Source organism: Corvus brachyrhynchos, unplaced genomic scaffold (assembly GCF_000691975.1).
Source record: "Corvus brachyrhynchos isolate BGI_N302 unplaced genomic scaffold, ASM69197v1 scaffold376, whole genome shotgun sequence".
Classification (NCBI taxonomy): Eukaryota; Metazoa; Chordata; class Aves; order Passeriformes; family Corvidae; genus Corvus; species Corvus brachyrhynchos.
The window spans coordinates 1,456,099-1,469,569 of record NW_008238966.1 but is presented as its reverse complement, the minus strand read 5'-3'; the positions used below and the strand labels follow the sequence as shown (position 1 = coordinate 1,469,569).

General features: G+C 42.9%; 1 protein-coding gene across 1 annotated transcript in view; it reads left to right on the top strand.

Moving 5' to 3' along the window:
* The window catches only part of VCAN (versican), a 90,746-nt gene that overhangs the window by 59,831 nt on the left and 17,444 nt on the right, over nt 1-13,471 (top strand). The window contains 4 exon segments of the mRNA XM_017738680.1: nt 1-2,737; nt 4,853-4,966; nt 6,413-6,526; nt 13,009-13,167. The exon segment at nt 1-2,737 is cut by the window's left edge and continues 15 nt beyond it. Coding sequence (XP_017594169.1) covers nt 1-2,737; nt 4,853-4,966; nt 6,413-6,526; nt 13,009-13,167 — 3,124 coding nt within the window.

Sequence of the window (13,471 nt, the reverse complement as noted above, 5' to 3'; positions counted from 1 at the left end):
TTCCCTACAAAAGATATTCCCCGAACATTCCCGACACCTATGGAAGAAAAACTGTCACATGACGAGCTCATTGGTGATCCACTGTTTTCAGGACAGGGGTCGGGAGATGACCTTGCTGTTCTTCCTTCTGTAGTGCCATTTATTGTCGAGGAGATCAAGGCTACCTCAAGTCCTCAAACTTCCCAACACGCAAATATGGGACCTGAACTTTCCACTGACAAGACACAAGACTTTGAAAGAGGAAGCACTCCAGCAAATGCTGAAGTTAATGAAGAAGTCACAAGCGCTGTAGCTGAGCTGCTGCCAGAAACTGGAGACCAATTCCCCACCTCCACGTTCTTCAGCTCCCCAGCTTTAGCAGAAGCCAGCTCCAAGAGCTTCATCTCTAAAGAGATTGAGGACACCACGCATTATTTTGTTGAGAATGAAGAACCTCAGGAGAAGGAAACTGACTATAGGAGAGGAGAAAACGAAACAGACAAGACAACAGCCACTTCTAAAGCTATTTCTCAAGGGGAAAATTCACAATTTCTGATTAAAGGTGGCACAGCTCCTGTATCTGTTATACTGAGTGGAACTCCCAATCCTGAAACAGAGGAATCTCCTGTAACATCAACAACAAAAGTGCCAGGCAGAGTATTACCTGAGAGCTCTGGGGAAGGATCTGGCTGGGCTGGTGTTTCAGATTCATCTTCCCCTGATATGTTTACTCATTTCTCAATACCCACTGTGTCCAAAGTAGAACTAAATGTTTCATCTAGTGTTCCTGGACGTGTTTATTCCAATGTTATGACCACAGAGGCACCGAGAGATGGATCACAGACTGCAATCACACGGCTAGCCTCCCTTTTTACAGAAGAAACAGAGGTTGTTGCAAATCCATCTGCTGTTCATCCAAAGGCAGCTTCATCAGAAGAACTAACAAGCGACACTGGGTTATATGAAAAAATTATTCCCATGATTGATGACAAAAGAAGTGTTATACTGAACGTTTCTGTTTATGGTGATATTACCCTGATTGAAGAACGACTGCAAACCCCACCAGAAGAAACAACTATTATAGACATGGATCACCCAAAGTCAATGCCTGAGGATATAATAAGTGTGCAGACAATGCCAAATCATGTTACACAGTCAACATATGGATATGATGATAGCACGACAGCTGAAGGAGAGAACTACCATTCCACTCCCAAGTTTTCCATAGCCAAAGAAAAGACACTTGGATCTGGTTATAGTCTTCCTCTGACTACTTCCAGTCCACCAAGCAGAGAGTTGGTGACTTCTGGGCACAGACCAACCTCAGATGACATGGATTTGGGTTCAGGGAATGACGTGAATTTCTCCACAGAAACACCCACTACCACTGAACCCTCTGAACTGGGCATTTTCCTTCCCACAGTGCCATCTCTGGCAAGCCCTCAGGTACCTCACGAGTCTAAACCTGATGTAACCAGCCCCACAGAAGACACCTATGAGCCAAGTACTTCAGCAAACAACCAAGTAATAGCAGATCAGAGTGAAACAGTCTCTGGCTTTTCTGGGATGGGCCAAGAAGAACTGGCTGATAACCAGCCCGTGGTTCCTTCTCTTACACCGCTTGTAACTGGCGAGCCAGAAGAGGCTTTGACAACTGGCAGGCTTGAGTTAGGTGTTGTCACCACACAGCCTACATCCCAGCTGACAACTGTGTCACCTACCACGAGTGCAGGGAATCGTCCCACCATGTACATGAACATGAAATCAGCATCAGCAGAGTACGAGGAAACAGATCCAGTGAGTTTTTATTCTGTTCCTCAAACTCCTAAATCCTCAGTAACTGTTCATTTAGTAAATGGAGTATCTGAGTATCCTGAGGTAATCATTACGAGCACATCATCATCATCATCATCATCATCATCATCATCATCATCATTGTCATTGTCATCATCATCATCATCGTCATCAAGGGATTCACATCAGTCCAATCATTCATCAGGAGAAATCTTCAAAGAGGTTAGTTCTGATATTACAGTAACATATAAACCACCCACTACTGACCTTCTTGACACAACAGAGCCTTCTCTGCTGGAGCTTTCTCCCAAGCCTGGTTTGGACAGCACAAGCACGGAAAGTACCCCTCACTTTGGTAGGCTTCTAACAGGCAGGCCAGAGGAGACAGAAATCCCTGTAACTGATTTAGCTGGTGAGGAAGAAGCTGATGTTTCTGGAGATTCTCCATCAACACGTGTCTTGCCTACTGCTTTTCTGAATTTTGGAGAAAGAGCGAGCACAGATGTTCCAAAAATCAGCACAACAAAAGTCGAGGTTTCGTCAGGGAGAGTGAATAACCCCCGCCAAGAGGAAGACAGGAGTACTGAGAGACAAAACCCTTGGCTTGCATCCACAACTGTTTCAGACTCACCCAACAGCATTGAAAGTGAAGGATTTAAGCCTGGCCAGGAAGCAGTGACAATGCTAACGTCGACTTCCCAGCTTTTAGAGGGAGGCACAGAAACACAATCAGCTTTGTTTGGTCAGGGGGAGATCACAACCATCTCTTCTAACATTGCAACAAACAGCCTTGCCCCTGGAAACAGTCCCTACCAAAACGAGCCGTCAACAGTGAGCTCTGAGGAGCCAAGCACTGTGGAAGCTGTAACTTCGACATTTTCCCTTCCGGAAGTCACAAACGGATCAGATTTCGTGATTGGCACCAGTGTGGGTTCAGTTGAAGGCACAGCAGTGCAAATTCCAGGTAACTTCCCCTGTCGTGTTATGTGTGTTGTGGTACTTGTGAAGGTGTTGCCCAAGCTCTGGTAAGAGGTGTGACAATCAGAGCTCCGTGTGAAATGACAGTGGACCTTGTCACCCTCCAGCTGAGAAATCGGCCTGGTTGTGACTCTGCAAGGTGGAGGAGGATTGGGGGGGGTGCCAAAAAACCCAAGCCCAGTGACTTTCCATCGGTGTTTGCATCGTGGAGCTCTGGATCAGACTGGAGGTAACTAGCCAGTTCTAAAAGACAGGAAGGTAACATTGGCTGTGGTAGGGCATTCAGCTGGAATGATTTCATTTGCCAGTTTCCATGTTTCAGTTTTAATCTGATGGCTTTTCTTGTGAGCGTGGTGATAGTTCTTACACAATTGGTTTATAGGTAGGGCTGTTTCTAACATCTTGACTTAAAAAGCAACAGCGCACATTTTAGGATCAGAGTTTTCTGTAAAAATCTTGACCTACAAGATAACTTTTCACAAAAGAGGAAACCAAGACATTGTTTTCAGCCTGTCTGTAGCTTTAACTGGTTGATACAGTGTCTGTCTCTTAAAAATTACAAAACTTTTTGTTAGATGTCATTTGCCACAGTATTTTTTTTCCCCATGATGGTTATTGGGCACCATTTCATCAAATACATGGGTGATGCCGGTAGAGTCACTTCAATTCATATTTTGTCTAGGTACAGCCGAGGAAAGAACTGAGCTGGCCAGATTTTGTAGAGTTTTCTATTATTTTTTCTCAACTAATCCAGGTAGCTGTTGATTTGAAAATGTTTACTGGGCAATTATCCAGTCTGTAGGAGGACAAACAGACAGCAAACACACAAAAAACACCATTAAGGTTCTTAACAGAGCCCACATTTATGACTTTCAGTGAAGCAGTCCTAAAAGAAGCACCCTGTCGAATGGATGGGATCAGATCCTTTCCAAAACCTCCAAGGTGAAATCCTTAATTACTTGATTACAATCCTAAACTTATGTACATAGGATTTCCCTCTGGAGGCTTTCAGCTGGACCTTCTGCATTCCCACACCTAGACAGGGAACTTGTTATTAAGAAGACTTTGAATGTCTAATTTGCAAAAGTAAAATAGATGTTCTTACTTTTTTTTTTTTTTTTCCATAAATCGTTGTCAGATTGTTTTGGGAAAATGTGATCAAAAAATCTTAATTTTTCTCAAGCCTCTGACTTACAGAACTCTCTTACCCATTTTGTAAGTTTTCAAAGGCAGGGCTTTATTTTTGCATCCCACAAGGACTGTCTCCAGGATTTCCTTCTCTCTCTGAGAAACTAACTCTTAGAAATGGTTTAGTGTGTACTTGTTTGTGTGAGTGAGTGCTCCTAGGCATGAAATCAAATGCACATACCCAGGTATCTAAACTCAGTGGAAATAAACATCACTGGAAGGCATAAACCTCTTCAAGGAAATGGTATTTAAAAGCTAACTCCCGTAACAACCGAGGATTTCACAGCAGGTAAGTTTTCATCTTAATGTTTAGTCCAGTTACAAATGTATTCAGTGCCTTTGTTTGTAGTCTTTAAATGTATTTTTAAGAAAGGCAAGTGGGAAATACACATGTGAGAAAAGAAATAAGACTTTGTGGGCATTGACTGATTAAATATGAGGGAGCCAAACAGCAGCAGCCTGTCAGTATGTTCTGTGTACCCTGTCATTCTGCATAAACTAACCCTGTTCAAGAAAAAAGCATTTTCCATTCATTTTGCATATGTTTAACTGTTTTCAGCTATAATTAATTGTCATGTCATGCAAACTAAATCCTCAGCAGAGTATCATGACTGCCAAATGCAGTACAGATTGCTGTGAAAAAAGTATAATTCTGAGAGTAATTTACATTGGTTTGTAGTAAATGCCATATTGTTGTTAAAGTTGAAAGTAGTGATGCCTGAAGACAAGCTTTACTGTTTTATAAATCTTATTTTCAGTAGTTGAGTATGTTAATAGAGTTTCTGTAGCTACAGTAAAGCCTGCACCACCAATGCAGCAGTGAAGAAAGATTTTTTTTTTTCTCCCAAAAATCAAAAATACACCATTTTCTTGAAACTAGGGAGTCAAATTCCTTTTTCTACTTGTTTAACAGGCCAAGATCCATGCAAGAGCAACCCCTGCCTCAATGGTGGTACCTGCTACCCACGTGGTTCCTTCTACATCTGTACCTGTCTGCCAGGTTTCAACGGGGAGCAGTGTGAATTAGGTAATCTGGTGCCATCTGGGTGCTGATTAACTCAGGTTTAAAGCTGTTGTACATGAGATCTGGTGTGGTTTGAAGTTGAAGCCTGCATGGACATTTGAAAAATTCTACACTGAGGCCCTACTTCAGGACAATTGAATGGAGAGTTCCCCATCTTCTCTCCCATTTTCTCTCTCCCCATAAAGTGCACAGATTTGTGCACTTTAACACAGGAGTTAACGGAGATGTAAATGAACTGCAGGAGCTGGAATTCACAGCGTTGAATTCCAAAACACACCAAATAAAACAAAATAGACATTAATATTTGGGATAGTTCCCTAAGAGCTTCACATCGTTATTTGAAAGGATGGTAAAATAAAACTGATCCCAAACGTGGCTGTGAAGCTGAGCACTGAACACAAACTTGAAAACTTTTGCAGGAAAATTTAAATATTATCATAATCGTATGCATCTTTGGTATAAATGAGTATTTTGGTAAAAATTCCAGCTGAGAAACCTCTTCCAGTTTCCTGTGACATCTCTGCACCTCCTGTGACTGTAGATTTCAATAGACTCACCTGTACAGTTCAGACTAACCAGCTTTTCCCTCCAGAAAGCCAGCCAAAGTATGATAAAATGACTGGACCTGGTGTAACATTTGATCAGAGCATATTTTAAAATAGAAATATATTTTTTTAAAGCCTTCCAATGATGCAGCAATTATTTCTAGTTGTTTGTTGGTTTGTGGATAAGTCCAGCTTCTTTCTTGTATTTTAATGAGCGAACGACTACCAGCAGTTCACTTTTGGATGGAGATGTTTGCAAAATCTGCATTGAAGTTTAAGCTGCGATTGTTTCAGAGGAGCAGCACTCATTAGGAAACATCACATGATCTTTATGAAGACACATACTAGCTTATAACTGGTGCAGAAGCAACTTGTGCTGAAAATAATTATATAAAATGAAGTTTTGCTCCAATTTAAAACGTGAAGACAAGGTATTTTAGCAGCTAGAGGACGCAGGGATAGATATGTTATTTGTTTACTGTTCAAGACCATGAGTGCTATGATGTTTTGTCCTTCTCTTGATAAGATTAGACAAGGAAGAAATGAGAAATGCAAACCAATGCCAGGGCCTGCTGCTCTGCAGATTGAAATTAGCAGTCTGTTTAATGCTACATGATAAGAGTTCCAATAATTGAGTTTGGTGAAGACATTCGAGGTCCCTGGTGGTTAATGGGAATTTTTGTTGTGCCAGGGTCACATGCACAGGTCAAGTTTTCCCCCAGGAGAAGGCTGCACGCTGCATGGCATTCCTCTTTCTCACCCACACAGTGACCACTGGGATCTTTTGCAATACCTCATTCTTCTGCTCTGAACTGGTCCCAGTCACCAGCGTGACTAAGGCTGCAGAACATTTCCCTCCTGGGAGCTGGGTGGGTAATAAAACCACTTCTATTTTGTGCTGCAGATATCGATGAGTGCCAGTCCAACCCGTGTCGGAACGGAGCCACGTGCATAGACGGCCTCAACACCTTCACCTGCCTGTGCCTGCCCAGCTACGTTGGGGCTCTCTGTGAACAAGGTAAGGGCTGTCCCCTAACCTGTGTTCCTGGACACCCATTTCCATCCCAACAGCCCTCTGGAGTAACGGGGCAAAGCCTCCTAAAAAATGAGAAGGTGGAAGAAACTGACAGAAATCTGCGGGAAGTCACCAGTAGTGAGGAGAGCTCCTAATTTTTGTTAGACTTCCCTGATTTGTGGCTCAGGGTTTTTCCCCATCTCTCATTTTGCACAATCCCTGTTGACATGCTAACCTGAGTGGAAGCCGTGCTGCGAGGTACCCAATATAAACTGATATATTGGGCAAGTTCTGTGTCAAAACAGCAGCTCTCAGGTGTTGCTTTTCAGCGACAGTTTTCAGGTGGCTCCAAGCCTGCTTGCTTTTGTTGGCTTGCGAACTGCTGGGAAGGCACATAATGAGGCTCTCTCATTACTGTAGTGATGCCTAATGATTGGGAGCAGAGTTACTTTCTGGCTGAGTGTTTCTCTTAAAGAATCACATGTAGTGTAAAAGACTTATCAGAATCCATCACCTCCAAAAAAGCATCAGTGAGATGTAGGAATAGTTTAATGAATAAGACAGATTATATATTCATCCACTAGGGACCACAGCTTTGACAACTTCATCCCACAGTTTTTGAAATTATTTGTTCAGGGATTATTTTAGGAAAAGTAGGTGTAGGATTATCATTACAAGGAGATTGTAAAAGGCTTTCTAAGATGGAGAAGTGAAATAAAGATTGAAAAGCCAAGTGCCTGTAGTTGTCAGAAAATTGCCTGCAAGAAACCCCACTGCATTCACAGGAAACATTCACAGTGCAAGATGCTTACTCAATATGTGGGAGGAGGAATAGGGTAGCAACATTTGTTCTGTCAATAAAATTAATGAAGGCATTTCCGTTGGGAAAAAGGAATGGTGTATTAAAGTGTACTTGCTAAAGCTTATGAAATTTTTTTTTCCTTTTTCTTCAGCTGAATGATTTTGGTCACAGGTGAATGAACTAAACCTTTGGATTTGCCTAATTAATATTGTGTATTTTCATGTCTGTTTCTCAGCTTCAGTGAAGAGTGGTTTGCAAACTCTTCCAGCTCAACCTGTAGAGATTTGTTTGTTAGATATGAAAAATCTCAGTGCTGATCAGCTCCAGCATTTTCACTGTTTAACCTTTTCAGCAGTCTGGCTAACCTTGTAAGTTGAGAAGGCTTTCTGAATCTTGTCTCCCAAATTAAAAATTGATGGTGTTTTCACACCAAAAGAAATAAATGTTCTCACTCCCTTCCTCCTCCCCTTCATTCCAGCAAATCCATAGCAGTCAGTGGCTCTGAGTGCCATGGTAGCTTTAAGCTGCTTTTTATGACCAACCTGAGAGTGCATTTTAGGTGGTTAATGGGAACATTTCCTAGTTTGTCAATCAGAACCAGAGCTGTGCTCTCTCAGCTTTGGAATTTAAATTTCCTCCACTTAAAGTCCTGCAGTGGTTTGGGACTTGGGAAAAGGTTTTAGTGCCAAATTTCCACTCCACCAGACAAAATAAAACTGTGTTGGCGATTCAGACATGGTTGTCTGGCAAGCAGGCTTTATTTCAAGGCATCAGTCCTGACCTCACTAGATTTAAAGACCAGCCAGGACGACAGAATGTGCACCTCGGTGCCACAGGAAAGGTGGAGCTCAGCACACCGAGATTATATTTCATGACTTCTTTTTTTTATTATTTTTTTTAAAATTTCAAATATACTATTCATTTCACAAAGCTTAAAAAAAAAAAAAATCAGGCTGAAGGGATTTCTTAGGCACAGTGCAGAGCATTCAAAATGCCGTGGGAGGGAATGGAATCAGGGAGCATTCACTGCCGTTGGAAATGAAGCTCAGAGTAGGAGATGACCACATCTGCACCCACTACACTTGTGCAGAAAAAAAATGCAGAGCTCAGAATTTCACCCAAATGCCCCTGTGGGACTGCTCTGGACTAAGGGATCTTCGGCAGGGGTATCATGCTTGTGTCAGCATTTGGAGGGGACAGCGCAGCTGCACATCAGGGAGCTCTGGCAGTGGGGAAGTTAAAGGAACCTTCTGGGTGATCTAATCCAGGCTGAGGCAAATCAGTCCTGAGTCTCAGGGAGCTGGAACTGGCTCCCTGACAGCCCTTCCTCTTGCCAGGTGGAAAGGGTTCAGCAAACTGAGCTCGGGAACATCTTCCTGAAGAGGGCTGCATTTGATGCTAGAAATAGTGCAGCTGAAAGTTCCTTGAAAAGTTGCTTTTAAACTAGATTGTTAGCTCAGTTAAGACAGCACCACTTCTGGTGCATGTGAGATTAAAAGGGATAATATCTTCTTTTGCCCAGTGCCTGTATCTTTTTAAAGGAAAGATGCATATTCTACTTGTCACTTTATGACATTTGAACATCACCCCTAAAAATTCATAAATATCCCCAAAACACTGTTTCAAAGAGTGACTGTGGGCTGCAGTAAATCTTGGTGTGAGTTTTATTCTGGGAGAGCCATGAGTCTTTCCATTGTCATCCCTCTGTGAAAGGCCCCTATGACAACTCTCAGGAAATGGTAGAGACTTGCAATTTGAACCTCAGTTTTAAGGGCAAGTTCTCTTTATGAGAACTGGATGAGCTCCTCTGTGGATTTTCCTCTTCCTTCCTTGGCTGGCTAGACTTTCCTTTTCTTTTTCTCCTTTTGCTGCTCTAGCTGGTGTCTACCTGCTCTCAAGGAGTGTTTTAAACTCAAGGTTTGGCTTTCTTGCAGCTGGACATGTGCGCAAAAATGGCACATGTGTGTTTGTAACAGGACACGCCTCCTCGGGGTAATTCAACCAGCTGTTCCCTTCCAGGTTTTGAAAACAAAAGAACTGTGGTTTTCAGCCACCCTATCAGGAGCCATGTTTTGTTATAAGCCAAGTTCATTGTTTCAATGTCTGTGATTACTCCAATCTCATTTAATTCACTTTGTTCCCAGGGCTTGGTTGGTTGGGGTTGAAGTAGTTGAGAGGGGCTGAAGGAAAAGATAATTTCTGAAGACAGATGGTGTCTTTCTGATGTCTATCAGCTGAAAAGGGATTATTTTGGATATTTACTAGAGAAATATTTACTAGAGAAAAGTTTCTCCTCAAGATGTGTGGGCTAAGTGCCTCCAGCATTTCCTCATTAGCTGAAGGCAGAGGGTCACTGATAAAATTCACAGCTGAGTAAGACTCTCATTATGTTCTGGTACCTGTGCTAGTCTTTATTTCCTTTAAGCCTCTTCTGGAATTTCTTTAAAGACAAGGGACCTATTGTCAGCAGCTATTGAAAAAGCAGTACCTATTTATGTATCAAACCTACAGAGAACTCTTTTTTTAATGCGGTATTTAGGGATGTTGTTACACATGTCCAACTGCAGTTACAGAGAACAGAAGCTGTGAGAGCAACTCCTTGCACACACCACTGAAAACCCCTGTAAATTGTCATAAATCCTAGATGCATTTTAAAACACCACAAATATGGTGAGCAGTGTTTCAGTCTTTCCATCACATGCTGGAATAAGGTTACAGAAATCTGTGATTGGGTACACAATGGGAAGTTAGTGCCTGCACCTACTCTGCTCACTGTGGTTGGGTCAGAAAATTTACAGCCACCTGCAATTAGGGTCTAGTGGTTCAGTAAAGGCACAAAAAATTTATACCCATAGGGAACCCTTTTACCTTTGTGTCACCCTTTCATCTTTCTTCATTGAGTAAGGGATGCACGCTGGGCACAAAGCACTGCAGAGGTGAAACTGTCCCCACATTTTTACTTGCCTGGTTTGCATTTTTCATCCTCTTGAATCTTCCTTTCCCTATTCGTTTTTTCCCTCTTCTTATCAACCTCTCCTATTAAAAAAAAAAACAAAAAAGCAACTCCCAAAAACGCCAACAACACAAACACCAAAAGCAAAACTCCCCCAAAAACAACCCCAGAATTCCCAACCACTCCCCAAAACAAAAAAATTCTCTTCTCCACCATCTAAAAACATATGTATTTTACAGCCATCTGCATCTGTTCTGTCCCTTTTTTGGTTGTGTTTGTTTGTTTGTTTGTTTTAAGGTTTGGGATACACACCGGCACAGAAGTTACTTAACTTTTACCTTTGTCACTGCTTGGCACCTTTTACCCTAAGAAGAGTAATTGTATTATTCATGAATCATGCTAAAGCAATTATATCTCATTTTGTGAATGCAGTCCTCTCAGTTTTGTGTTTTCAAGCCTCTTTGCCTCCCCAGTGTGCCTTTCAGCAGATCTTCTCTCAAACCCTACACTTCTTCCCTAGCAAAGGCCAGGGAAGGCTTGATTAGAATAACCTGGAAATCCTCTCTGGCCACGTTTTTCTCTGCTCCTTGATATTATCTGACTTGTTTCCTGTGGGACAAAGGAGTCTCTGAACAAGATAAATAATAAAATCTTAAGTGCCTTCGCAAAGGACATAGGTCTGTTATTCAGCCTTGTGTGGTTAAACAAATGTTCTAGAAAACCCAAGGCAGACTAAACTTTAAAAATCACCTAGATGCCAGAGATTAAAGCTGTGTCTGCAGCCTACATCTCACACAGAATACAAGAGGGAAAGAAATGAAAACTAACAATTTGGTTAGATAGATTACATTCCTTTATTCGTAGCTGGGATGACTCAAGGCAGAAACAGTTTTCTACAGTTCAACTTCGTGGAAATAGAAGGAGATAATCAGTGTAAGCTGTATTATGCCTTTGCATTTGGTACATTTGTGTCAATACTGATGACTTTTGCGAAATTATTTTGATACCAGACTCCTAAGACAATGACTACATTATTAGAGTCAGAGAAATTCTGACAAGCCTCTGATGTGATATGATTGCACTTTGAAATCCATTTATGCACAGTAAAATCTAGTTTGTGTCATGGGGGATTTAACCCCTTTTTTTAAAAAATAGACACTTTGGTGCGTCAAGATGAAAATGGCCTCTTCCTGCTGTGAATTAAGAACCAGCTCTGTGCTGTGAAAAACTATTCCACAGTTGTTTTTTAGGTGGTAGCAGCTCAAACCTAAGTAATCACTGAGTTAAGGTATTTGCAGTCACCAGCCCTTGGCATATTCTGCAATATTTGGCTGTTTCTGTAGTAATGCAAAAAGAGCCCTTTTGGCCAAAGCATTGTTATTGACCACTGGCTACAGTGACTTACTGAACCTGAGAAATCCAGTTCCCATCCCAGAGCATCTCCACAGCTCTGGAAAGGCCGGAACAGTTGGCTTCAGATGCAGTTTTGCTCGGGGGATTGATAAAACTTGCTGGGAAGTAGCAGATTGCCGGTGGGTGGGTAGGGCAGGGGAGGCCAGGCGTTGTGTTTCTGTTCCTCAGCATCCTGCCACTGAGGCCCCTCAGCGTGAGCCACCCCGTGCTGTGATAGCCATGGCTGGAAGATGCTGTAATCTTGTGCTGAAATGTCCTATATGATGCCATTGCATCTGTCATGGCTCGAAACTCTCTGCATTTCCCCTGCTGTTTCTCCCGCTCCTCCCCAAAACTCCCTCTTATCACTGGCAACTCCTTCTCATCCTCGAGCACAGCTCAGACACATTCAGACATCACATTTGTTCTGCCCATCTTATTAATGCTGATTTTTTTCTGTGATTCGTCCCTGCAGAAGCAAGCTTGGAACAGAAACTCTGTTGTTTTTTGACATGCATTCTGTTTACAGCTGCCTAACCTTGACAAAATAACTAACGTCAAATCCACGGATTGTTCCTCTTCCAAGGCTTGTGTTTATTTCTCTTTGGGTTGAAAAGATACAGTAGCTGATGTGAATTCTTTCTGTGATGCGTTCTTATCAGCACAATGCCTCTTGCAAGCACAGACAGCGCGCAATTTCATTACTTTGTGTTTCAGCTTTGCAAACTTCCTGACAAATTGATGCCTAAAGTTGACTTTGTCAAAGAACATGGGTTTTGGGGGAGGGGTAGGGGTGGGAGGTGTGAGTTCAGAAACATAATATTGCATCCTTGCTTCTGTGGGCTGAACAATCGCAATAATTTCCCTTCCTATAATGTTCAGTTATCAGTTTCTTCCAAACTTAAGTTAGTACAGGCACTCAAAGAAACATTTGTCCTTGCAAGTAAAAACTCCCATCCCCACGTACAGGTTCAGAAAACTCTGATGAAATGTAGACTCCCTGCAGTCCAACATCCAGGCATTTCATCCACCCAGGGTTACGGATGAAGATGTCCTCCTGAAATTGCCCAGATTCAGCCTAATTTGATCAGCGGAAACCCACAAAGCGTCCAATTGCAATTATGCATCTTAGATAAGTAATATTCTCACAGCTTGTGCTGAAACTGGGTAAGCAGAAGTGCCTGACAGTGAAGTCTCAAGGACGGCCGTTTGCTTTTGCACGCCTTAACAGACGGGTTTTTTTCTCAAAGCTTTGCCCCACGGGAAACCCATTGGCGTAGAAGAGACGTGCCTGGTTTTGGTGCACTGACAGGGATGTGCTTTGTCTGTTTGCTGCAGACACGGAGACGTGTGACTACGGCTGGCACAAGTTCCAGGGGCAGTGCTACAAGTACTTCGCGCACCGGCGCACGTGGGACACGGCGGAGCGGGAGTGCCGCTTGCAGGGAGCACACCTGACCAGCATCCTGTCCCACGAGGAGCAGATCTTCGTCAACCGTGCGTACCCACAGGGTCCTTCTGCCTCACATTGCGGGTGCCACAAGACCAGAGAGATCTGAAGGTGTCAGAGAGTGTCCAAAGGAGGGTCATGGAGATGGGGAAGGGTTTAGGGAGGAGCTGAGGGCATTTGGCCTGTCCAGTTGGAGGAGACTGAGGTCAGACCTCATTGCAGTCTCCAACATCCTCCTGAGCGGCAGCTCCAATCTGCTCTCTGTGACAGGAACAGGACCCAGGGAAGGGCTGGAGATGGACCAGGGCAGGCTCAGGCTGGAGAGCAGGGGAAGGTTCTTTCCCCAGAGGG